Raw genomic sequence first — 26814 nt, 5'->3', positions numbered from 1 at the left:
AGAGGCTGCATGCACTATTTTCATATTCCCACCAACAGTTTTCAAGCCTTTGGGTATGGGAGAACTCTAGGAAGGGGAGGGGGAGCTCTTCACACTAGTGGAGAAGACATCTGTGGTTCAATCAAGGTTGTTCAAGGTCTCGACCAAATTTCAATATATACCTTATTAAATTTTTGATAAAAGAGCAGCACACCCATATCCATGCACAGCCCCCCATGTGAAACCACGCTAAGACTTTTACTACACACAGATGTGAAGATAAAATTATCTGACAGTGTATGAGACAGTGTATGAGTATAAAAACTAAACTCTTTATTTCATTGTCACATTTCCTTTTTAACTCAAATATGAAAAAAAATTAAAAGATGCGCTTAGTGTTACCTGTCATCTAAGGAGCCCACCAAAATCGATGCTATTTATAGACATTAAAAAACCGAGTGAAAGCAAAACCCCCGAAAATACAATGTGAGTACAGAACTCCAAGTGAGTATGATGATTGCACGTATCAGTGGGACGCAGCCCGGAAGTGGTTTTCCTGACTATGTACCACACCCTGTTTCGGTTCCTTCTTGACAGGAGTTACCAGGAATCCTCCCAGCGGGATGAGATGCCGTGGCTTTCTTGGAGGGAAGTATTCTGTTGTCACTTCCAGAAGCTACTTAACATCTGCCAGCCTCATTCTGTGGATCTGTTATGAGCAAATGGAGCTGGAGCCCTGGAGAAGGTGGCATGTGGGAATGCAAGGCCCCGTGCGAGCTTAAATGCAAAGGAGTGTGAGCCTGATGGGATAAGCAGCTTCATAAGGCGGTTCAGAGGCTCACCGACTCCTGGTACTCACCCCGTGTAGAATATCCCATCCAGGGCTACGGACTTGCATCCAACAAAGAGAATACAGCCAAAGAGGTGGGATGTCACTTTTGAGATTAAGTTACAAAAGACTGTGACTTCTGTCTTGCTACCATTCTCTGGCTTTTCTTACTTGCTTTCTCTGATGCAGACAGTTTCCATGTTGTGAGCTGCCCCGAGGACGCTCCATGTAACAAGGAACAGAGAGGGTGACCTTTAGCCCACAGCCATGAGAAACGAAGACTCTTATCCAGCAGCTTGCAAGGAGCTGACTTTTGCCAACAACCGCAGGAGTGAGCGGAGCAGGGGGTCTCTCCCCAGCGGAGCCCAACCCAGCCTTGTGACAGACTCTGAGCCGACAACCCGGCCTAGCCACGCTGATTCCTGACCCATGGAAACCGTGAGATGGTAAGTGTGTGTCGTTTTAAGGGGCTAAGTTTTGGGGTAATCTATGATTATACCATGATAGAAAATGAATACACCCAGGTAAGCAGTCGTGTGCTTAAAGAGACAATAAAATCACTTACATTCATTGTGCAATCGCATTTACAGATTATTTATATACGATCAATAAACAACTGGGTTTATCACAACACTGAGAAAGAAAACCAGAACTTTACACAACCTAGAGCAAGAGTTTAGTGCTTCACACAAATGCCGTTTCTCTACGGATTCGAGCTAACCACACAGCTTCCTGACTCCCTGCAGGACATGTGCCCTCAAGTCTGAAAACCACACTCCACTGAATTTCTTCAAATTTGTAAACCAACTGTAAAAATCTACAAACCTCTAGCAGGTTAAAAAAAAATAGAAAACAAAGTATTATCTGTCCTCTTGGCTGAATTTACCTTGCTGTAAAACTCATCATTCGTACAGTTAAATATCACAGGTAAAGGTGAGCTCTCCCATTCATAAGAAATGTCCAAACAGGCAAATCCACAGAGACAGAAAGCAAAGTAGTGCTTGCCAGCACGAGGCCAGACAATAGGGAATGACTGCTAAAACGCATGGGGCTTCTTTCTGGGGTGATGAGAATGTTCTAGAATTATACCATGGTGCTTATCTGTACCACTTTGAGAATATACTAAAAAACAAACATTAAATTGTGCACTTTAAAATGGTGAGTTTCATGGTTTCTGAACTATATGTCGATTAGAAAGAATCTGTAAGCAAGCTCTTATGGAGGAAAGTGAGTCCATTTAAACATCCTCCCAGACAGTTACGCTGCATCCCCAGAAAGACGTGAGGAATGTCTGCTCTAGGACAGACAGCAGCCTTTCACTGTAGAACAGCTTACATGTCCCTTTTTCTTTCTTTCATTCTTTCTTTTTTTGCATTGCATCTTCTAGGAAAATGCTAGCAAAAATCCTTCTCCGGTAAACGTGTATTGTTGTTGTTTAAATGTGTTTTGGGGGGCGCCTGGGTGGCTCAGTGGGTTAAGCATCTGCCTTTGGCTCAGGTCATGATCTCAGGGTCCTGGGATTGAGCCCCATATTGGGCTCCCCGCTCAGCGGGGAGTCTGTTTTTCCCTCTCCCTCTGCCCCTGTTCATGCTCGCTCTGGCTCTCTCAAAGAAATAAAAATAAAATCTTAAAAAAAATATTGTTTTAAATGTGTTTTTGTTCATTTACATGTTAGATTCATTTTAAAAACTTTGGACAATTTTCACCTCGTTTTATAATAATTAGTTACTCCTTGCTACGCATGACAAGGTAGGGAAACTTACCAAAACAAAGCGTTTAAGGAGGAAGAAAGTGCAAATCTTTTCAAAGATTCCACTTCAGCATCTCACAGTTTATTTAAACGAAACTCCCAGACACATACGGGGGCTGGTATATGCCCCCCATCATCACACAGCAGCACACACCCCACACCCGGCAAGAATCTTCGCTTGACATACGGCCTAGTGTTCTGAACGGGGGCAGCATCTTTCGAGGAGAACAGGAAGGCAAAGAAAACATTTACGCTCTGTAGCATGATTATAAGGAACTTGAGACAGAGGACTTGAAAAACAACATTTCTGAACGATTATAATTGACAGAACAAGTTTCCCTTATTCTGCTTGTTTTAAACAGCTAATGTCTGTAAACTTGAACACCAACCCTGGCCGACTGAGCGGTCTCGATTCTCTGTGTTTCCTTCCTGAACAGCATCCAGCACTCTGCGGAAACCGAAGGCGGCTTCTTCAGCCGAGCTGATGTCCCGCGGGCCGTCCGCCGCAGCGCCTCACCTCGCAGGTGCCCCGGGTCAAATACTCCGGTAGTCAGAGCCCCGGGCCACGATGGCAGCGGCCGCCCACTCCACGGAGAAAAATGAAATGGTCCCAAAGAATCCAAATATCACCATGACCAGGAGTTGCCAGTGAAGGAGAAGGTAGTTACTGTAGAAAAATGCCACGGCTGCGCAGATGGACTGAAGGGAAACAGAACGGGTCAGAAGACGCACTTGGGCGACCCCACTGCTCCCCAGCAAGCCCCGCCACCCTCACTGCTGCCCGGATGGGACTTCATCAGCCACCAGGTCACAAATGCGCACCGTACACTCCGGCGGAAAGCCGGCAAATCAGGCAAGCGGAAATGTTATTCAAAATAGGATTTTGCAGGACGCCTGGATGGCTCTGTTGGTTGAGCATCTGCCTTCGGCTCAGGTCATGATCCTGGGGGCCTGCGATCGAGCCCCGCATCGGGCTCCCTGCTTGGAGGGGAGTCTGCTTCTCCCACTGCCCCCAACCACACTCATGTGTGCCCACTTGCTCTCAGTCTCAAATAAAATCTTTTTTTTTTTAAGATTTTATTTATTTGTCAGAGAGAGAGAGAGAGAAACACGGAGAGCACAAGCAGGGGGAGTAGCGGGCAGAGGGAGGGGGAGAAGCAGGCTCCCCACTGAGCAAGGAGCCCGATGTGGGACTTGATCCCAGGACCCCAGGATCATGACCCGAGCGAGCCAAAGGCAGATATTTAACCGACGGAGCCACCCAGATGTCCCTCAAATAAAATCTTTAAATAAATAAATAAAATAGTATTTTGTGAGAAACTGAGTAATAAAATAACGTACACACCCAGTCAGAAATGCGCTTGTCTATAGGACAAAGGGACTCTGGTACCTAAGGTAGGAAGCCTCTAATCTGCGCACTAAAACCAAAACAGCAAATCTCTTTCCCGGGGGGGGGGGGGGGGGGGGGAATCACGCCCCGTCGCTGCTTCCTCAGTCCAATCAGAAATACTTTCAAGGATGCCCCTGACTCTCATTTCAGAACCATTGAGAAAACAGTGTTAAAGCACTAAAAAAAAGGAGCCCAGGTCAGCCCCGCCGGAGGGGAGCTCACCTGCACAAACTTGAAGACAGCGAAGGCCGGCGCACTGTCTTCGGAGTAGAGGAAGCCCAAGATACTGAGCAACTGGGTATTGAAGCAGCTGTCCCCAAGGCCCAGCAGGAAACTGCAGAAGATGGCGACTTCTTTGCTGCACAAACGGGAAAATGAATTTCGAACAAGCACTCTTAACAGTATGTGTTAGAGCCCTTTCCAACGTCAGAGCAATTCCCCTAACAGGAGCATTTCGCTTTCAAGTCATAAACGCTAAAGAAATAAGAAGAAATAAACACTACAAAAAAATAAAAAATAAAAAAATAAAATAATAAAATAAAAAAATAAACGCTACAAAGTAAGAATTTATGCTCAAACACAGTCACCTGCACAGTCCAAGCCAAGTCTGGTCTATGAACTATCTGGAAGCAAACACTGGGTTTGGGCAGCCCCCCCCCCCCAATGGTGTGTCTGGGCATTAATGTCTCCATCTATAACGGATCTGAGTTGAGTGCAGGGAAGTAAGATCCTCAAAACAGACATAACCGGCTGTGAATGAACGGGATGGCCTGCCCCTCGCCCACCGTCCTTCACTGCTCAGAGAGCAGCTACAGGATCACGTCGGATACTCCTATGTCCTTTCACAGATCAAAAAAAGCATTTAGTGGGCCGAAAGGTTAAAACCAACAATTACAAAAATAACTTGGGATTCTCCATGAGCTCCTATTTAAAATAATCAACATTTGCCGGAGGATCTTATAAAGAAAACAGAATTTCAGAAAATGATTAACTGCCCCATTCTGAACATCTAGCCACCGTTGCCTCCCATCCTCCCTTAAATTACTAGAAAAATGACAGTCACTATACCTGGATTTGATGTAAGCGCTGCTATCGGTCCCTTCAACGGGAGCAATAGGGGCGTCCCCAGGCATGTTGAGAAATATCAAATAAAAAGCTATAAAATGCACCAGGATGCCCAACAACACGACTGGATTTCTACCGAAACGATTATTCTTGCTCAGCAGACCAAAGAGGCTTCCACCTACGGAACCAATGAAGTAGAGAAACAGAAAAACACAAGGCCAGATTAATAAATCAAAATTTGGGGTCCTTGAAAAAAGTAAAGAAAACAGAGCAACCAACAACTAATTTCATCAAGGGGAAGCAAGCACAAATATTAAAAATAAAAAATAACCGTTGAAACAGAAGAAATTTCAAGAATCAGAATGGACTTCTAGGTCAGTGGGGTAACAGGGAGTGGATTCAGTCGCTGCCTGAAAAAAAAAGTACAACAAACATGATGCAGTAATTTTGAAGACACGAGACATCAGATGACAAAGGGCAGTGATCTCTGCGACAGGAAGCGAAGGAGGGGAGCCCCGCTACTGCCCAGGTGCTGGTCTAGAGAGAAGCTTAGGCTGGGCTGCAGGGCTGGGGGGCGTGAAGGGGGGTAGGTGGAGCCCACAGCCCTCCCTGAGTGGAGGGATACCTAGGTGGCTACAGAGTTCCAGAACAGGCTATGAGAAAGGAAAGCACAGAGAGACAATTCCAGAGACCTACAGAGGGTTCCTCTGAGTCTTCCCTGAAGTGCTGATCAGCAGAGACTGTGAGTAAATTAGCAGAGAGCTGCAAAAGAACCATCTAGAAGGGTTAGCTGTATTAGGTGTATTAAGACCCTGCCCTGGGCTGGGGGCCTTGTCCCTCAAGCCAGACAGGACATCTTACGACTCATAGGCACTGGGTGTGCACAGAAGGGTCTTCCCTCAAGAGTGAGGAATAATTAGCCCTCGTCTGAGCACTGCTTTGGTTCTGTCCAACAAACCTTAAAAGCCCCGAAAGAGTCCTACTGTTTCCAAGTAAGTGAACCACAGCCAAGAACTTTGTTCTTGGGGCACCTGGGTGGCTCAGTTGGTTAAGCGTCTGCTTTCAGCTCAGGTCATGATCCCAGGGTCCTGGGATCAAGCCCCGCATCAGGCTCCCTGCTCAGCAGAGAGCCTGCTTCTCCCTCTCTCTCTGCCTGCCGCTCTGCTTACTTGTGCTCCCTCCCTCTCTCTCTCTGTCAAATAAATAAATAAATAAAATCTTAAAAAAAAAAAAGAATATTTTTAAGAATACAAAAATACCCGGCACCCCACCAGGCAGAGTTCACAAAGTCTGGTATCTCCAGTGTGACCAGGCGAAGCAGCAGGAAAACACGACCCATCATGAGGAGAGAAAGCAGTCACACGTGGAGGTGCCATATGACCCAACAATTCCGGTGCTAGTTACAGAACCCAAGGGAAATGAAAACATAAATCCGCACAGCAACCGTACATACGTGTTCACAGCAGCATTAATTACACCGGCCGAAAAGTGGAAACAACCCAAATGTCCAGGGAATGATGAACGGCTAGGTAAAATGGGATACATCCGTACAATTAAATATTATCTAGTCATAAGAAAGGATGCTGCTGGTATGTGCTAGAACGTGGAGGAACCTTGGAAACATTATGCTAAATGAAAGAAGCCAGAGCTAAGAGACCATGTACCCTGGGATTCCATTCATGAAAAGTCCAGAATAAGCAAATCCATAGAGAAAGGACATTAGCAGTCGTCTGGGGAAGGGCCACAAACGTTTTCTAAAATTAGACTGCAGGGATGACTCACAGCCCTGTGAGTGTAACTAAAAAACTCTGACCCGTGCACTTTAAGTGGTTGACATACGTGGCACGTGAGTTATAGTTCAATAAAGCTGTACAAAGAAATTAAAAAACCCAGAACTGTTGCAGATATGAGAATGAGCAAAAACATTAAGACAATTACCCTGATTGCATTCCACATGTTCAGATACATATAAACACCCGGTACGGATCGAGGTGTGCGCAGTAAAGGAGGGAACCGAAACCACAGAACTCTGCTCCCCCGGTCGTGCTGATCACCACCGGCCGTTGCAAGGGTCCTACGGGGTTTTAGCGTCTGTCTTCTTCCCTCAGCCGTAAGCTCCAGGTGGGCAGGGAGTCTCTTATTCATACAGTGGATGCATAGTAAGTATCTGACAAACTGGAAAGTTCCTCCTACGGGACAATATCCAACACACCACTCCAGGCATGGAACCCGCTTTGCTGACTGAGGGATACCCGCAGGCGTGCTGGGCCCCGGGAGCGGTATGGAAGTGCTCAATCACTACATCGTACACCTGAAACTAATATTACGTTGTCCGTTAACTAGAATTTGAATAAAAAACATTTGAAAAAAAAAGAGGAATACCTATTGTGCTACAGAAAAAAAAAACACTGGTCTTTTTCCTTGTCGTCCTCCTCCCTGCTTCTTGGCACAGAGCAGCTCCTAGAACCTGGGAATGTCCTCAGGGTCAGGTGTGTCTCCTGGTTGTTCTCCATTACTCCCTTCTGACCACACCAGAGTTTACACAAATGAGGTGATCCCTGAGCGGGTGTGGGTGGTGCAGCTAGCTTCAGGATGGGGGGCTGGTTGCCAGAAGGACCAAGACATGCTTAGAGGATTGGAACCTTTGGCCCTGACCCCCAGGCCTGGGGCAGGGGAGAGGGGTTGGAGATTGAGTTCAACTGTCATTAGCCAATGATCTCATCAACCCTTCCTCTGTAATGAAATATCTGCAAAAACCCCTAAATGAGGGGCGCCTGGGCGGCTCAATGGGTTAAGCCTCTGCCTTTGGCTCAGGTCATGATCTCAGGGTCCTGGGATCAAGACCCGCATCGGGCTCTCTGCTCAGCGGGGAGCCTGCTTTCCCTTCCCTCTCTGCCTCCCTCTCTGCCTACTTGTGATCTCTCTCTCTCTCTCTCTGTCAAATAAATAAATAAAAAATATTAAAAAAACAAAAAAAAAAACAAAAAACCCTAAACGATAGGTTTGGGAGAGCTACCCTGGTTGGCTGGTGAACACATCCACATGCTGGGAGGGTACCATACAGGGACAGAGGTTCCTGTGCTCAGGATCCTCCTGGTCTCTGCCCTGTGTGCTTCTTCATCTGCCTGTTCACCTGCATCCTTCATAATAAGCTTTAGTAGCACGTATAGCATTTTCCTGGGGGCTCACAGGAACCTCCAAACTTGCATCCACATCAGACAGAAGGTAGCCTGCGGAACCAGGACTTACACGGGGCATCCAGCTCGCATCCGAGATTCAAAAGACACTTTCCCTAAGTATTTTAAGAGAAAAAGCTGGGAGAGACTACAAGCTTTCCTATTTACGGTTTTGACAGGGAATTGGATGGCAAACATCTCATAGTTATCTTAGAACAATGATAATTAAAAAAAAAAAACCCAAAGACACACCTGTCTGGGTAAAAATAAGCAGGGAAATGAAAATTCAAGGACAGAGAGGTGAAGTACACTTATAATATCTATGATAACGACCACAAATTGATTTCACACAGAAACATTTTTTTAGACCAACCTAAGATTTCTCCAATGCCAATGAAAATGCCAGAAAGTCCAATGAGGCTTTTCTCTTCCGTTCCGAATTTATTTACAGCACCAATACATGTTCCATAGACACCAGAGAAGAAAGTCAATTCCAGACCTTTAGGAAAAAAGCGGATTCAATTACACATTCACAGTCTCCATTCCTGGTTTTTCTTCATGGCTGGTGGAATTTGAGCTATATACACGTACACAGTAAAATTCATTCAGCCTGATGCGTTACTCCCCCCAAGCAGAGCGGTCTTAATGCTACGTGGCTGATGAAATGGAATTAGCCACAAGATGGCAGCTGCCATGTGTTTCAGATAAGAATACACAACTCAAATAAGCAAACCCTTTAAACCTTCTGTTAGAAACTGTCCTTTGGGAGCGCCTGGGTGGCTCAGTCATTAAGCGTCTGCCTTCGGCTCAGGTCATGATCCCCAGGGTCCTGGGATCCAGCCCTGCATTGGGCTCCCTGCTCCGAGGGAAGCCTGCTTCTCCCTCTCCCACTCCCCCTGCTTCTGTTCCCTCTTTCACTGTGTCTCCCTCTGTCAAATAAATAAATAAAATCTTTAAAAAAGAGAGAGAGAGAGAGAGAGAGAGAAACTGTCCTTCGGGGCACCTGGGTGGCTCAGTCTGTTGAGCATCTGACTCCTGATTTCAGGTCAGGTCATGGTGTCAGGGCTGTGGGATCGAGCCCCAGGACGGGCTCGGTGCTCCGTGTGGATTCTCTCTCCTTCCGCCCCTCCCCCTTGCTCGTGTTCGTGTGCATACACACGCATACGCAGGTGCGCGCTCTCTCTCTCTCAAATAAATTAATCTTACAAACAAAATGATCCTGTGTGGATATGGGATGGACAGAGTACGGTACACACATAAGTCTGTAATCATGATTTTTTTTTTTTTTAAAGATTTTATTTGATAGAGAGATCACAAATAGGCAGAGTGGCAGGCAGAGAGAGAGGAGGAAACAGGCTCCCTACTGAGCAGAGAGCCCGACGTGGGGCTCGATCCCAGGACCCTGGGATCATGACCTGAGCCGAAGGCAGAGGCTTAACCTACTGAGACACCCAGGCGCCCCTGTAATCATGATTTTTAAAGCGCTTGTGACCTTACTAGTTGCTCTCCAAGGTTAACCAGTAGTAGTTTTGGAAAACCAATGCATGCTATCCACCTCTGCTTAAGGGCAAAATGTCTTCATTCAACTCTTTTTCCCAGAAAAGGAAGTTTTAAAAATTAGGGCTAAAAAAATTAAGGTCAATCAGTAGAAGACCTCATTCCTTAATGCTGCCAAAACTTAAGTGAATTTTAAAGGTGAATTTTAAAGGTGCCATTCGTTCTATTTCTCAAAAAAAGATGTTTATACCTGTAAGGTAAATAAAGGCAAAAGTAACATTGCCCCATTATAACTTTTATTTCTTTAACACGACAGCACCTTTTTTTTAAAAGATTTTATTTCAGAGAGAGAGAGAGAGAGAGTGCACACGCACACAAGTGTGAACGGGGGGAGTGGCAGAGGGAGAAGCAGACTCCCCAGGGAGCACAGAACCCTAGTTCCCTTGATCCCAGGACCTAAGCTGAAGGCAGATGCTTCACCGACTGAGCCACCCAGGCACCTCCACATAATAGCACTTTTTAACAGGAAACCGATTTCCTTATCATTCTGAAGATCTAAGAGTGCTCCGGAGCCACCAGGAAACCACAGGGCTCATTCCATTTCATTAGGAAGTATATGAATCCATACAAAGTTAGAAGGATTTACTCAGTTATTTTCTGCAGAGCTCCATTTTGCCCTAAAATCACTGGTTGCGGGGCGCCTGGGTGGCTCAGTGGGTTAAAGCCTCTGCTTTGGGCTCAGGTCATGATCTCAGGGTCCTGGGATCGAGCCCCGCATCAGGCTCTCTGCTCGACAGGGAGCCTGCTTCCCTTCCTCTCTCTCTGCCTACTTGTGATCTCTCTCTCTGTCAAATTAAAAAAAAAAAAAAAAAAAATCACTGGTTGCAATGAACCATGCCTCCCAGGGTCAACACTTTGGTAGAACCCCCCCCCACGCTGAATTTGGGCTGGCTCTGTGACATGCTTTCACCCGTGAAACGCAGTCCAAGTGACGCCGGGCTCAAGCCTTCGGAAAGTCTGGTTGGTTCTCCTTTTGCTCTTTTTGGAGCCCCTAAGCAATCTGGCCTTCCTGCTGGATCAGAAGGAAGGGATCACTTGGGAGGGGGTCCCGCAGCCATGGAGACTACCGTGAACAGAGACTCAACCTTGAATTTGACCCCTTCAGACATGCAAAGGAAACTATCCTGAAGCTGTGGCCCCAGCTGCCTCTACCAGCACCCAGAGGAGACCTCAATCGAGACCATCAGAAGAATCATTTAGCTGAGCCCCATCAGTGCAGAGAGCTGTGAGAAACAATCACGTGGTGGTTGTTTTCAGTCCTCACGGTCATGACGCAGCCACAGAAAACCCAGACCACTGTTAGCCCCATTACCTGTATAGGCAGTCGTAATACTAAGGAGCAGCATCTCCTTGGTGACACATAACTTCAGAGACTTTTCTGTAAGAAAGGAAACAATGCAGGAGTGCTTAATGCGACTTTAATTGCCCCGAGATTCTAAAACACTTACTCAACCCAGACACCTCTTGTTGATAACGCCAGCAGACAAATACAGTGGGACTGAGGTTAAGGATTCAGACGCTGAAGGGATGAACTTAATCCGCCCTGTAAATAAAACATTCTCTCCACCTGCTTCGCTACATCCTACAGTGCTGTTTTGCCCCACACATTCTCCAGCTTGAATCTAAAAAAACAACAATGGAACGGAGAAAAGAAACAGGATCAACCAAAACAAGACTGTGGCAACAGACTTGAGTGAAGGTTGGGCTAAGGGCGACAATGGCTGGCAGGGCGCTACCGTCCTGGGGGAAGGAGTGAACGCAGAGCAGAGCGGCTTGAAGACTGGCCTCCAGATGACAATTGCCACCCAGGGAGACTGCTGACCGCACTGAGGCTGCCACACCACTTCCTGTGATTCTCAGTTCTCTGGATCTGGGGACCGAAGAGTTAGTTCGGCGTATCTGCTTAGGACTACTTCAACGTCTGTTTTCATGCTGTTCAATGTGGTGGAGATCTGCAATGGGAAACTCAGGTCTAGAAACTGCATATATTTTTTTTAAGATTTTATGTATTTATTTGACAGAGAGAGATCACAAGTAGGCAGAGAGGCAGGCAGAGACGGGGTGTGGGTGGCGAGGAGAAGCAGACTCCCTGCTGAGCAGGGAGCCTGACGCAGGGCCTGATCCCAGGACCCTGAGATCACGACCTAAGTTGAAAGAAGAGGCTTAACCCACTGAGCCACCCAGGTGCTCCTAAAAACTCAATACTTTAACCATCTTTTTGAACCTGCTCCCATCTCATAGTTTAAGGTCACTGATCTAAACTAGTCCTAAACCAACAGTGGCTCCAGATTTTAGTTCTTACTCAACCGCTCCCTACAAAAGTAACATAAGACACAAATGGCCCAACGTTTTAAAGCACCCCAACGTTTTAAAATTTTTTGTTAAATCTTCTGATTATTCAAAAGCAAACATGCTTAGCTAATGTCATTTTTTTTAAATTAAAAATACTGTTTCAGGGGCACCTGAGTGGCTCAGTGGGTTAAGCCACTGCCTTCAGATCAGGTCATGATCTCAGGGTCCTGGGATCGAGCCCCGCATCGGGCTCTCTGCTCAGCGGGGAGCCTGCTTCCCCCTCTCTCTCTGCCTGCCTCTCTGCCTACCTGTGATCTCTCTCTCTGTCAAATAAATAGATAAATAAATAAATCTTAAAAAAATTTTTTTTTTAAAACGTGATCTAGAATGATACTATGACTGTGACTATGTGTCATTACGTTTATACAAAGCCACAGTATATACACAACCCGGGGTACACCCTTGTGTGAACATAGCCTCAACCGTAACAAAGGCTCTGCTCTGTGTGGGAGACTCAGATAGTGGGGGAAGCTGCATCTCTGTGAGGGTGAGGCGCATAGGGGAGCTCTCCTCCTTCTCAATTTTGTTGTGACCCTAAAACGGCTCTAATGGGACGCCTGGGAGGCTCAGGCAGTTAAGTGTCTGCTTTCAGCTCGGGTGGTGATCCTGGAATCCTGGGATCAGGCCCCACGTGGGGCACACTGCTCAGTGGGGATTCTGCTTCTCCTTCTCCCTTTGTCCCTCCCCCTTCTCCTTCTCTCGCTCGCTCACTCTCCCTCTCAAGTAAATTTTTTAAAAATCTAAAAAGGTTCTAAAAAAATGAAGTGCGTTAAAAACAATACAACGTCATCCATTTGCAGAAATAGATAAAGTGATCCTAAAATTCGTATGGAAATTCAAGGGGCCCACCATGGCCAAAATGATCTTGAAAAAGAACAAAGCTGGAGGGCTCACACTTTCCAACTTCAGAGCTTGACAGTCATCAGCAGAGCGTGCTACCAGTGTAAGGACAGACACGTGCATCCAGAAATAAACACTCACATTTCCATCAATTTTCGACAGGGGCCCCAACACAATCCGGGGGGGTAAGAACAACAATCTTTTCAGCGGGACAAGCAGGTGGCCATATGCAGAGGAATGAAGTTGGACTCCCACCTCACAACACACGCAACAAGGAACTTAGAAGAGATCCCAGACCTCAGTGTCAGAGCTGAGACTATAAAAGTCTTAGAAGAAAACACAGGAGCAAATCTTTGTGACCTGGGCCAGTCAAAACCTTAGAACACCGAAAACACACGCAAAAGATAAAACGGATAAATCATCAGCCTTCATCAAAAATTCAGAACTTTTGAGAATTCAGAGATACCACTGAGAAAATGAAAAGTCAACCTAAGAAATGGGAGAAAAGATCTGCAAGTCATATATGAGAGACTTTTATCTAGGGTATGAGAAGAATTTTTACAACTCGGCAATAAAAAAAGAACCCATAAAAAACGGGCCAAGGACCTGAGTAGACAGGTCTCCTGAGACGCAATGCAAATGCCCCACGAGCTCGTGAAAATAGGTTCCACGTCCTTAGCCATTCGGGAAATGCCAATCAAAACCACGAGACACCACTTCACACCCACAGGGACAGCCATCCTCCGAAAGACAGACAGATAAGAGCTCCAGGAAGTGGAGAACCTGGAGAAACTGGCACCTTCAGATACGGCTGATGGGACCGTAAAATGGTGCAGCCACTCCAGAAGACATCTGGCGGTTCCCGGAAGGTGAAACACGGCGACCACAGCACCCAGCAATCCTGCGGCTCCTAGGCGCCTACGGAGATGTGCAGACGTACAGCCACACAAAAACCCACGCACAGGGCGCCTGGGTGGCTCAGTTGGTTGAGTGACTGCCTTAGCTCAGGTCATGATCCTAGAGTCCTGGGATCGAGTCCTGCATGGTGGGGGAGGGTGTCCCCGCTCCGCAGGGGGTCTCCTTCTCCCAACCTTCCCCCTCTCATGCCCGTTCTCTCTCATTCTCTCTCTCAAATAAATAAAATCTTTAAAACAAAACAAAACAAACCTGTCCACACACGTTCACAGCAGCATTATTCATGATGCCTACAAACAACCCATTCTGCAGAACATGCTAGAACACGGATGAGCCTCGAAACCATGACTGTAAGTAAAACCAAAACCGAGAAACAGGTCACAGAAGAGCACACAGAGTCCGACTCTATGTATACAAAATAACCTCCAGGATAGACAAGTCCAGAGAAAGAAAGCGCATTAACGAGTACCTGGGGTGAGGGATGGGAGAGGTGGGGAGGAAATGGGCAATGAATGCTGATGGGGACAGAAGTTCCTTCTGGGGTGAGGAACAGGTCCTATAATTGACTGTGGTGACAGACAAAGAACCCCGTGAATGTACTAAAGGCCACTGAACTGTCTACTTCAAATGGGTGATCAGACAGCACGTGAATTATATTCAATAAACCAGTTCTATTAGGAGAAAAAATACCATCTAACAGCTTAACGGATCCCCTTCCTGACTTAAAAAAAACGTTCGACAGAAACAAATTTCATTACGTATACGATTTTAAGATTTGTTTTCACATAAGAGAGCAAATATGTTCTAACATCATCGAGCTCATTTTAACGGCCAAGATAATCTACCGTACAGATGTACTGAGGCCTTGTAGAGAAATATTTCAATTACTTTCAGTTTCTCCCTAATAGAGACATCTTAGCCGTTAAATCTTGACAAAAATTCTTAAATTATTTCCTGAGGATAATCCTATTAGTGGAATTGCTGGAGTAAAGGCACAAACATGTTAAGGCTTCTGGTAACCTGCTGACTAATGGCTCTTCAGAAAGTAACACAAATACATGTTCCCATCAGCCAGGTGGTCTTATGCATATAAACACCTACTCCCTGTAACACGGACAATTAATTTTTTATCTTTTGAAATGTGATGGAAAACTTTCAAACCTGTATTTCTTAGACTTAAGCAAATACCGTCCCTGCCATGGTAGCTCTATTAAGTTGCTCTGACAAAGCTTCACAGTTTAAGCAACGAAAGGGCATTCTTTTCCCTCATCGTCCGAGTGACCTGCTTAAAAGGCTTTTCTCTACCCAATCTCTTCAGTTACTTTTCTAGTTTCATTTTTACGCTGAACCCACCTGGAATGCTAAGAGATACGACATTTGAGTCTATTTTCCTACACAGCCCACTCCTTAACTTTGCTTTTTTAAGAGTCTTTTATTGTATTTAGTGTACTGTAGACGTAGGCCTGATTCTAGAATCCAGTTCCACGGCTCTTTCTATTCCAAAATGTTCAAATGAACTCACAGTCGACTTTAATATTCATTAGGGAAAGTCCTCCTTTTCAAAAAGTTCCTGGGCTCTTCTGATTTATTCCTCCAAATCGACTTTAGGATTGCTTCAAGACCAAGAAATAAATTTTAAAGAACATTCTAGAATCCCATGAAGCATATACACTCGGTTGAGGAATGAAGTGCTTTTCAGATAACCAGGAGCCTTTCCTGTACAACACATGTCACAACGTCAACAGAGGGAATGTGATGACTGAGAATAAATGAATCACAGCGCCCCCCACCCCCGCCCAGACAGACAGATTACTTAAAGCTTGGACAGTCTTCTTCCTTCCTGTCTTCTCTCTGACTTCCTTGCTACGTCATTACCTCCCGTTGCTCCCCAGGGCCCAGCAACCAGCTCCTAAATCTGCCTGCCCTGTAACACCTCACACGCCCCTTACTTTTTTGGCTGCTCCTTCTTTCTCCCCATTCAAACAAGAAAGCTCAACATCCTATCACTCCTGCACCCTCCCGAGCAACCAACTAGTTCCGTGGTGAAATTGCGTGGCCCCCGTTGTGTTAGTGCCCATTCTAATGACAGAGAAGTTGAGGCGAGGTCTGTGCATTGAGGAAGGACATCCTGAATCTGGTTACTATCAATAGCAGCCAGGCAGAGCAGGTTCCGTAATGGTGCAGAGAGGCCGTATCAAGCCTCACCAAGGCTGGATGGACCATTCCATAAGCCTGGGGGTCATCGATCTCCCTTTTTCTTGACTCCTTGGCTCACCAATAAGCCAATGTGGCTTTCTAGGCCAAGAAGGGAACAGTAAGAAGTGATTATCTATGAAATGACTCACTAAAAAATATTAAATGCCATCATATATGGTTAAATTGAGGGGCACCTGTGTGGCTCAGTTGGTTAAGCGACTGCCTTTGGCTCAGGTCATGATCCCAGGGTCCTGGGATCAAGTCCTGCATCAGGGTCTCTGCTCAGTGGGGAGTCTGCTTCTCCCTCTGCCTGTTCTCTCTCTCTCAAATAAATAAACAAAATCTTAAAAAAAATTTTTTTAAATCTTAAAAAAAAAAGGTTAAATTGAGATTTCCGTGGGTTTGTTTAGTTTGAGTCCTTTTCCGTCTGGTCCCTCTGATCAATAAAGGGCCTTGTGACAAACAAGTTTCTAGGCCCGTAAAGCTGAAAGACCTTTGACTGTGGTGACCTCCTGCCCTGCTGGAGGCTGCATCCTTTTTAATTACAGCATATCATTAAGAATGTGTTCCTGAGGGGGCGCCTGGATGGCTCCGTTGGTTAACCATCTGCCTTCAGCCCGGTTCTTGACCGCAGGGTCCTGGGATCCAGCTCCATGTGGGGCTCCCTGCTCAGCGGGGGGCCTGCTTCTCCCTCTGTCCCTCCACCTGCTCCTGCTCTTTCTCCTTCTCTCTCTCTCAAAAACAAGTAAGATCTTAAAAAAAAAAAACAAAAAACAAAAAAAAAACTGTTCCTGAAGCATAAGAAATACATGTAACAGAAGCCTGATTAAACAGCCCGAACGATAAGATGCTATATATTCGAAACTCAGACTACCACACCCATAGCCTTTTCTGAAAAAGGACCACAGGAATTCTTGGCTAGAAGCTGGGTGCTTTGTATCCTCTGACTCAGGCCATGGCTGATTAGATGAAGAATCTGCATCCGAGCCCACGGCAACCTGTAGGCTCCCCACAAGCACAGAGCGAATAAGGCCAAAGGGCTTAACTAAAACAACACGGGCCCTAAAAGGCTGTTCCCCACTAGACAGCGGTCAGATTCTCTCTCCTTGGGAGACAAAGAGGCCGAGAGAGCTAGGGCAGAAGCAGAGAACTGGCCCCATCAGGCCTTATGAGAACCGGAAGCCATGTTTGCCGGTTTCTGAAGGAACCACAAGATGGCCGTTATGGGACTCACTGGCTTTGCCTGTGACACAGTTTGGGCTGGAATCCCAGCTCAGCAGGGTCCTAGCTATCTGACCTTGGGTAGATAATTTCTCTAAGCCTCGATTCTCTCTTCTATAAAATGCAGAGAATGGTAGCTGCGCGTTCTAGGGATACACACCTTTAGAATAACACAAAATGAACACTGAGGGAAGAGGCCCCTGCAGTCGAGCCCAACTGTTCTCCCAGACTCGGTTCTGAGGAAATGGTCTGTGTGTCCTCACTGCCTGGTAAAGCGCCAGTCCGTGAGCAATCCGCACCTCCCCGCGTGTCCCTTGCACGGCACCAGGCCGGGCAGTCGGGCTCCCATCCATCCCGCACACCCCCCGTTACAGAGACGCCGAGAAGACCACCGGACTGCAGAGCCGCATACCTGGAGAAACGAAAACACTGGAGGATCGTCAATCCAAAGCCACCAGGGAAAGGGGGAAAGGCAGATGTTGTGACTGTTCCCAAACAGCTCTCGCATTTCAGACACAGAAAATACTTACTGAATGCATTGACTGCTTTTCCCATAGTGCTCTGGGCAGACCTGAAAAAATAAAACAAAATATCAAAGCGTTTTCCCCTGAAAACTGAAGAGAGAACCAAAATGCTATCATATTTCCATGGACGTCTGTCAAAGCTCCGTCCTCTACGTGGTCTGGCAAACACTGCCGTTGCCCAAGATGCTCCTCGCTCCAGGGAGTCCCTCCGGGACCCCATCCTTGCCTCAGAGAACAAGGGCTACCTGGGTGACCCTTTATTAACAGCTGAAAACAATTCCCTCAAACTAAGCTGGAAGCACACATCCCCGCGTGTCCTTCTCAGAAAGGCTACTTCAGGCAGGACAGACCTCTCCTCCACCCTGCTAGTCCCATACGGTAAAACCCCCTTGGAAGAACTCGATTTCCCTCCACTCCGACTCCTTCAGAACTAAGTCGTGCGGCGTGAAAACTCTTCAAAAGCAACACCAGCCCCTGGGCTGCCAGCCGGGTGTGGGAGAAGCTGGGGGTCAGAAACGTGGGCTTCAGGGTCTGCGCTGGGGTTTGCCACTTCTTCCTCATATAGTTTTAGATAAGTTATTCCTTGCCTCCAAGTTTCACTTGCCTGTTTATAAAATAGGGGCGCTACCACTTCGCTGGAACGATTTAATGAGACCGTGTAGCCAAAATCAAGAGTCTGACACTTAACCAGGTGAGCCACCCAGGCACCTCTGAACCGTACACTCTAAATGGGTACACTGTATAGCATATGGATTCTATCTCAATAAAAACCGTTTTTTAAAAAGATTTCTACTTCTCTTCTCTCTCACCTACTAGAAAGCTCCATGAATGCACGAACCTCTCTCTGCTTGTTCAACGAAACACCCTCTGGACAGTCCCTGGAACTGACACTCAGATACAGACTGCAGGGAGGGAGGGGAAGAGGGAGGCCAGAGAGGCAACCGCCAATGAAGGAATTCCTAGAGGTCACCCAGCTTAGAGGGCCTCACGCATGCCAATTATGCATAAGGGGACGACTCAGGTAGGACACTGAGCTGCCGTTTTGCATCCTCAAATCATCTTCTGTAAGGTCTTTAGTGGAATCCTTTAAGATCAGATCCTACTTTTTCCTTCAATGGCTTTTTTTTTTTTTTTTTGAGGCAGGTTGGGGCAGAGGGAGAGAGACTCTCAAGCAGACACCCGCCCCCCAACCCTGCTGAGAGCAGAGCCTGACATTGGGCTTGATCTCAGGACCCTGAGATCATGACCTGAGCCCAAAATCAAGAGTCGGATGCTCAGCTAAGCCACCCAGGCACCTCCCCTCTTCAATGGCTTCCAGTCACACCGAGAACAGAACCTGCGTCCCTGCACAGCCTCCCAGGATTGACTCCCTGCCCACTGCAGACACTCCCACTTCCACTCCCTCCCTGTGCCTCCCTGCAGCCCTTCCCACCACCTGGCCTTGGCGGTGGCCATCAGCTGATCCTCCCTCCTCACGGGTCAGGCCTCAGGGAGCCACCCAGCCCTCCATCACCTCCCCCTTTCGCTGCCTTCTTTGCACGCACTTTGTGGTTTTACACCAGGACCGTCAACACCCCCTCTAAAATCAAGCCACACAAGAGCAGGGACTTATCTGTCTTGTTCACTGCTGTACCCCTCAGCTTTAGAAGGGGGCTGGCGCAGGGTCTGTGCTCCTTACAGAATAAAGACAAGGAAGCTTTAAGTTTGGGAGACAAAATGCTAAAAGGACTAAGCAACACTCCTTCCTCAGCACGGCATCCCAGCAGTTACCCGATCCTCTGTCCGCGAATTCCCTGAGAACAGGGATGGCCTGTATCTGTCTACACAGCACCAACATCGGACGCTGGCTAAACGAACCGGGGTTTTAGTTTCTGCTGAATCTGTGGTATTCACCTTCACAGAACCCTTCTCCAATATCTGTTAGCTTATGATTAAAAATATATATACATAGTTGACATTATATATATGGACCGGAAATATATACCCATAAGTACATACATACTCAAACCAAAGGTGACTCTTCTTTGCTTTATTCTTATTTTTAAAAATGTTTTATTTATTTATGTATGAGAACAGAGAGAGAGAACACAAGCAGGGGGAGCAGCAGAGGGAGAGGGAGAAGCCAGCTCCCCACCGAGTAGAGAGCCTGATGTGGGGCTCGATCCCAGGACCCTGGGATCATGACCTGAGCTAAAGGGAGACGCTTAACTGACTGAGCCACCCAGGGGCCCTGAGCCTGTGCCTCTCGATCTCAGGGTTGTAGCCCCACACTGGGTGTGGAGCCTACTTAAAGTAAGTACATACGTACATAATAAAAAATAAATAAATGAAACTTTTTCCTCCTGACTGCCCAACACTGGATATTAGGGTTATGAAAAGGTTAGGAAGGGGCGCCTAGGTGGCTCAGTGGGTTAAACCCTCTGTCATCTGCTCAGGTCATGATCTCAGGGTCCTGGGATCGAGCCCCGCATTGGGCTCTCTGCTCAGCAGGGAGCCTGCTTCCCCCTCTCTCTCTCTGCCTGCCCCTCTGCCTACTTGTGATCTCTCTCTGTCAAATAAATAAATAAAGTCTTTAAAAAAAAAAAAAAAGAAAAAGAAAAGGTTGGGAATCTCTAAACTACAACCACTCAAAATGTATTTTCAAATAAAAATGAACATTGCCAACTTCTTACTCGTTGACTTCCAGGTCCTGGTCATCAGAAGACTCATCTTCTCCCAGGACATTTTCAGAATCCGGCTGCCGAATGAGAAAGAAAAGAACTGTCCCCACAAGGCTAATCACTGTCAGGGCAATAAACACTGTTCTTCGGTCACCCTCTAGAGAAAAAAGAAAGAAGAAAGCAGATAGCACTGGCCATGCAAACAGTTCGAGTTAGTGTGGTGTTTAAAACCATCCAAACATTTCCTTGCTACATGTTTACTTTACTGCATTAGTGAAAATCTCAAACAAGAAACTCAACAGAATACCTCCACCTTTGTCTTTCAGTTAAAGTACTAATAAGCTAAAAGAAAAATGGCACAAGAAATTAATCATATTCTTTTAACCAAAGAAGTGCACAGACAAAACAAGGGTTCAAAGGCTAACAAGAGACTGGTAAGCTTGTACACGGCATGAGCTTCCCCTATACCTTGAGCTGCTACTCAAAGCAGAGTCAAAAACTAAAACCCTAGCTTAATAATATAAGGAAACTGTGAAGTGTGTAAACCTGGCGATTCACAGACCTGTACCCCTGGGGCTAATAATACGTTATATGTTTATTAAAAAAATCAAAAAATTATAAAATGGAAAAAAAATAAGGAAAAAAGTTACTAAAGACTAAAATCTGAGAGGACTTGAGGTAGCAAAGTTCATTAGAACAATGTGAACAGAGCAATAATGGATCTTTTTGTGAAATTATTCTTCTTCTTCAAACATGTGTGCATAAAGCAAAGCAAAAAGCACAAACCTGATATTTGAGTTTTCCCTTGCCAAGCAAAATATATGTAGAGGTTTCCAAAGAACAAGCTGGGGGAAGAAAAGGGAGGACAGGATGTTGAGAATTTATTTCCATATTTATAGTTTTTAAAGCGCTTTTTCCATTATTTGTTAAAAAGAGACAGACAAAACCAGATTTTTTTTAAGCATATATAATTTTAAAAGTATACCTGCCCTGGATCATTTAAAAGTATCAACTCTGCCCTGACTCCTTCTGAAAAACTAACTGACCCAGATGGAATTCAGTCTCCTTCCACCTGACCTGAATCAGAGCTGCCCTTCAAAGGCTCAACTCTCTTGGAAACATGTGATTTATTGGGACTCTGGAAATGACTACTTGGAAACAAGCTTATGCTACTTCTCCAATTCTCTATTTTAAAGAATCTATGGTGGGGGGCAGGGCGGGGGGAGATCCACGATTCAGTTACCTGCCTCTAATCAGACACTTCAGCATACTTTCCCAGAGAAGGAATCATTCACTTACACTTCAGTTTCTTAATACACACCCCCTTACAACTAAACATCTGTATTTATGAAGACTTACCAACACCACAATTTTAGGCAATAACCACGAGGGTAAAGCCTCAGGACAGATTCCACGACAGAATGACCATTTTTGCTTTTTTACTTAGGAAATATACAACATGCTAGATCATTCAGCACTGATGTAATTAGTCTCACTTTCAAATTTTTAAAAATTCATTTATTTTTAAGTAATCTCTACACCCAACGTGTGGCTCCAACTCAGGACCCTGAGATCAAGAGTCATATGCCCCCCCCACACACACAACTGGGCCAGCCGGGTGCCCCTCAGTTTTGAATTTTAATATATTTGTTCGTAGTTATCAGGAGCTGCTCAGTGGGAAGGATGTGGTCTTGGGAATCCAGATAAGGATGGTTTAAATCAGATCAGTTACTTCACTTTTAAGCCTGTTTTCTCATCTGTAGAACACAGATAATACCTTCTGGTCTCCAGAGGTGGTGAGGATTACTGAGATTTACAAAGGAAGCCAATGGTCCCTGCCTGAAATATAGCAGATGCTAAATACATTACGGTTAACATGATTTTCTCTTTACTAATCGTGAGTGCCGATGAGGCAGGTGTATGCCTTTCATGCAATTCTATACAACATTAACTCCGTATCATACGCAGCCAGGAAGTCAGGTCCTGGAACACGGAAGGATGCAATTTTCAACACAACAAAGATCTAAAAAAATGGTGTGACAAAAGAATTAAAGGAAAGACTAAGCTCCAGGAGGATTATTACCTAGATTGTAAGAGTGCCCAGAAAATTCCACTGTTTCTCCCAATAGTATGCTCATCTGAATTTATTGTCAGGCAATTTCCTTGTGCTGTCCAAAGCACTGAAATTCAAACCAAAAGTTTGTCAAGGGAATGAGATCACTTGGCTTCTTCCCCCCACGAAACACACGGTACACTTAAATAAATCCCAGAAGACAGAGAAAATAAACATCAAGATACTTACCGGCAGCTGCAATTCCAATGAAAACAGAGGCTGTGTAGAAGGACCACGGGAGAGGCTGGATAAAAACGGCAATGTACATGCTAAAATGTAACAGGTCAACGCATTACGGTCAAACAATACCGCATAGAGAATGCCAATTATGCCTTCTAGGAATCGGTTCTGAGGATTCTCTCGTTTTAAAAGTCACCCTGGGGGCGCCTGGGTGGCTCAGTGGGTTAAGCCTCTGCCTTCGGCTCAGGTCATGATCTCAGGGTCCTGGGATTGAGTTCCGCATCGGGCTCTCTGCCTGGTGGGGAGCCTACCTCCCCCTCTCTCTCTGCCTGCCTCTATGCCTGCTTGTGATCTCTCTCTCTGTCAAATAAATAAATAAATAATCTTTAAAAAAAAAAAAAAACTCCACAAAAGTCAACCTGTAAAGGACTTCTCCAGTATTGCGAAAAAAAAGGGACAGATGCGACCTACTCATTTCTTAATGTATTATTTCGAACTGGGTCAGACACTGAACGAGGGTTTGCAATCAGCCTTTGCCAATAGCTCAGCTTGTGCTGGGACTGTAGTTCTACAACCCAGAAGAAAAGCTTAGTTATCTCAGGTTGAATTCCTGTTAATCAACATGATATAAAATAAGAGTATTTCACAGGAAGTTCTTTCCAACTCCCACAGAAAGAGATGTGGGGATACTATTTTTATGAAGAGTAAAATGAAAGCAGTGTGCACACATGCCATCACATTAAAACAACACGGCATCTCTGGGCATCAAGAAGAGAACCAAATCCCTAAAATACTGCCTGTAAACTATTCAATCCAAGTAGGCAATTTTTTTTTTTTAAAGTAACCTCTGCACCCAAAGTGCAGCTTGAACCTACAACTCGGAAATCGAGTGTCACATGCCTTTCTGACTGAACCAGCCACGCGCCCCCAAGTCAGCAATTTCTTGTGAAAAGTTTACTACGTGCTTGGAAGGTGCTGAGGGAGTTTGGATTAAATGAAAGAAAATCACACTACTCACCTGTAAAATAAACCACTTGCAAACATAGAGAGCTGAGGTCCTATAATGGCAACCACTGATGGTGTAATCAAATTTGAAGCGGAGAACACGCCATAAATAATTGCCATGCTGTACACACAACACATAAAAGGGAAAAACAAAACCCTTGAATCACTGTCTCAAAAGTGTGTTTTTTCAAATCTGCTTAGAGTCTATAAATTTTTTTGCCATAAACCTTCATTTCTCTAGTTGAACTTAACGATAAGTCTGTCATTAAGCTGAATCCTACAGTGAGGTTTTCACGTACACAGAATCTTGAAGTCTCATCAAATTTCCCCTTGACTCAGCCTGCTTTGGACAATATGCTTTTGATGGAATGGTAACGTATAAAAACAGCTAACATGTAACATGTAACAGACATCAAACCAAGTATTTTATGGATGTGTTCTTTATTAAATCTGACAGCTCTATAGAGTATTATTATTATCCTCACTCTACAGAAAAGAAAACTGAAACACGGAGGGGTTAAGTTACTTGCCAAAAGTCCAGCTAGATAGCTGGGGAATGGTGAAGCCAGAATCCCATCCCTGGTGATCTCGTTCCAGAGGCCCTAGTCAACCGGTCTACTCTACAAACTTAGTTTACAACTCCTGGCAACTACATGAAATTTCATGGTTATAAACAACAAGCACAGAGTTATCACTCGCTTAAGCCAGAACTTACTTAACTCAATCTAATCGTCTCACTTGAACATTATTCAAGCTACTATATACCCAGCCCTCGAACACGTCTTGTAGCAAAGTGTGATAAAACCATTTTGAGGGTACTCAATTCATTCCCCAGACACTATCCACAAACCCGAAGTAAATTATTCTGTGACTTTTATGATCCTCTCAAACAGCAAAGGTTCGCTGGAATTGGAAGACAAAGTAAAAACTGTGATACAGTTAATCACTTAAAAAATAGACATTAGCACCCCATTATTCTCAAACATCGTATGTAAGATCAGGTTTAGCATAGGGAATAACCAAATAAGATGAGTTGTGGGGGGAGGGGAGGATATTGGTCAGCATCTAATGGTTAATTGCAGAGAAATTAAGAACCCGTATGTGTTTATATCCAAGTGTTTATATCCATGTGTGCATTACACTCCCAGCTTCAATCACAAAGTACTAGTGACTCATGAAGGTCTTTTCACTTTATTTTCTGTCTGTAAAAGTGGGACTAAACACCTTAACAAAAATCTAAAAGCTCCTGATGACAGCATGTTCATCATTACAAAATTACAAAGACAGGCAGGCTGATTCAAGAATCTTATAAAATATCCCTTGTTTAGGATTGAGAAGATGTATTTATGACAACACTTGAGTGTTTATTAAATGCCAGGCGCTGTGCCAAGAGCTTTACACCCATTTTCTGAGCGTGGAAACGGCTCACAGAAGTAACCTGCCTAACGTAACGCAGTGTTAAACCATGAAACCAGGATTTCAAACCCAGTATTTAATTCTACATGAAATCTAAATTCGCCATCTTTATTATGTTCTCCCAGACAGACCAGACACAGAGAAAAAGCAACCACTACGAATTCAATCACAGTATCATTGCCGGAGATTCTGATAAGATTTCGGTTAACTACCGTAATATAGGAAGGAAAGTCACAGGGTACCATACCTGGTATAGCCACTGCCGTGAAAGTCTGTGCTGTTTAAGCTCCTGATGACAGTTTGCTGCGTGAAAGATAAAGCTAATCAATGAAAACATTTCGCAGTCTCCCTCCCCATCCCGACCGAAGTTTGTCCCCAAGAACTGAACATGAAGCCCTCGGCAAAGTAAAACTCAAGATACTCAGTACTTCATGTTGAAAGTCAACTAGGAGACAAGAAGGACTACAGAACAGGAAGAAGCAAACCGACGACAGGGATAGGGGGTTAAGATCAGCTGTCGCTATGCCTCAATTCTCCCAGGACTAATGGAGCCCTTAATACAGACAAGAAATAATAACAGGTCAACGTACAACCCCCAGGTCAACCAGAGGAAGAAGCCGCACGGTTTCACTCCCCATCCCGGTACAATATTAGCAAGAAACGTCTGACACACGAAATTGACCTGAGGCATAAAAAACGAGGAAGGGTAGGTGGGGAAATAGAAGGTGCAACTGAAGCGCGCTGTTCGGCACAATTACTGTTTATTATCATTTTCGGAACGCGTTACGAGGCACGTCAAAGAGGGGGGAACAGATCCCGACTCACCGCCACATTTCCACAAGTTTGAAAGGCGGTGAACATAAACATAAAGGCAACTCCTAAAATTATGATGTTGAAGAGCTTTTTAGATTCCGGGGACATTGTGGCTCAACTCGGCCGGGGGTCCGCGGCGGCCCAGGGCGGTCAGCTCTCCTCGGGGCGAACCCACTGACAATCCTGGGGAAGGAAATGAGATGGTGAGAAGAGGAGGCCGATCCGGGAGCAAGGCTGCCAAGCTGTCAACTTCCAGTTCTCGGATCAGAATCGCGGGCCAGAGTGAGGTCCTCCCCGCGGGCAGTCAGGACATTCCTTTGAGCCGAACCGAGCAGAGAAGGGCCCGACCCCCGGAGAGGCGCCAATAATGTCGTGGCTCAGGTTGAGGGGCCCGCGAGGGGGATCAGGGGCCAAGACCGAGGTGCAGCGGCCGGCCCGGCCCCGCCCGCCCGGCCCTGACTCACCGCGGGTCAGGCGACCCGGTCACCTGACCGCAGCCTCGGCCGGCCGCTCGGCCAGCTGGGAAATGTAGTCCTGTACAGCCCGAGACGCGCACGCGCGCCGTAAGGAGGGGAGGGGCGCCGAACCCGCGCGCCCCCTCCGAAGGAGGCGCTTCAAAGCGGAACCCCGCCGAGAAATCGGGAACTGCGGGAGGGAACCCGAAGACGTTGTAGCGGGGCCTGAAAAGGCCGGAGACCGCGGGGCAAACGGGGGGAGGAGGAGAAGTACTCCGTCTGATAGAAGCGGGAACCTCCTGCTGAGGTCCGAGCAGAAAAGCTGCGCGGGGCTCGGATATTGGCATGAAAAGAAGGCGTGGCCTGGAAGGGGAGCGC

The 26814-nt window shown here is 45.9% G+C and overlaps 1 protein-coding gene across 1 annotated transcript; it reads right to left on the bottom strand.

The window, feature by feature from the left end:
- Positions 1–292: 292 nt before the first annotated feature.
- Positions 293–26453, bottom strand: MFSD11 (major facilitator superfamily domain containing 11). Its single transcript, XM_080827387.1, has 13 exons — positions 25994–26453; positions 25416–25471; positions 23766–23873; positions 22757–22836; positions 22538–22634; positions 21241–21299; positions 20467–20611; positions 17801–17841; positions 11059–11124; positions 8563–8688; positions 5017–5191; positions 4171–4306; positions 293–3257 (listed from the first exon to the last, which is right to left on the bottom strand). Exons 1-13 carry the CDS (start codon positions 26087–26089, stop codon positions 3093–3095), a joined length of 1350 nt encoding a protein of 449 aa, XP_080683513.1. The 5' UTR covers positions 26090–26453; the 3' UTR covers positions 293–3092.
- Between the last annotated feature and the right edge of the window lie 361 nt (positions 26454–26814).

This window comes from Martes martes (assembly GCF_963455335.1).
Source record: "Martes martes genome assembly, chromosome: 16".
NCBI lineage: Eukaryota > Metazoa > Chordata > Mammalia > Carnivora > Mustelidae > Martes > Martes martes.
This window is presented reverse-complemented; position numbering and strand designations above follow the sequence as displayed.

Coding starts and splice junctions, on each gene's coding strand:
- MFSD11 (XM_080827387.1), bottom strand. CDS start 26,089: ATGTCCCCGGAATCTAAAAAGCTCTTCAACATCATAATTTTAGGAGTT. Junction 22,635..22,756: donor CATTGGAATTGCAGCTGCCG/GTAAGTATCTTG, acceptor TTTGAATTTCAG/TGCTTTGGACAGCACAAGGA. Junction 20,612..21,240: donor AGGGAAAACTCAAATATCAG/GTTTGTGCTTTT, acceptor TTTTTTCTCTAG/AGGGTGACCGAAGAACAGTG.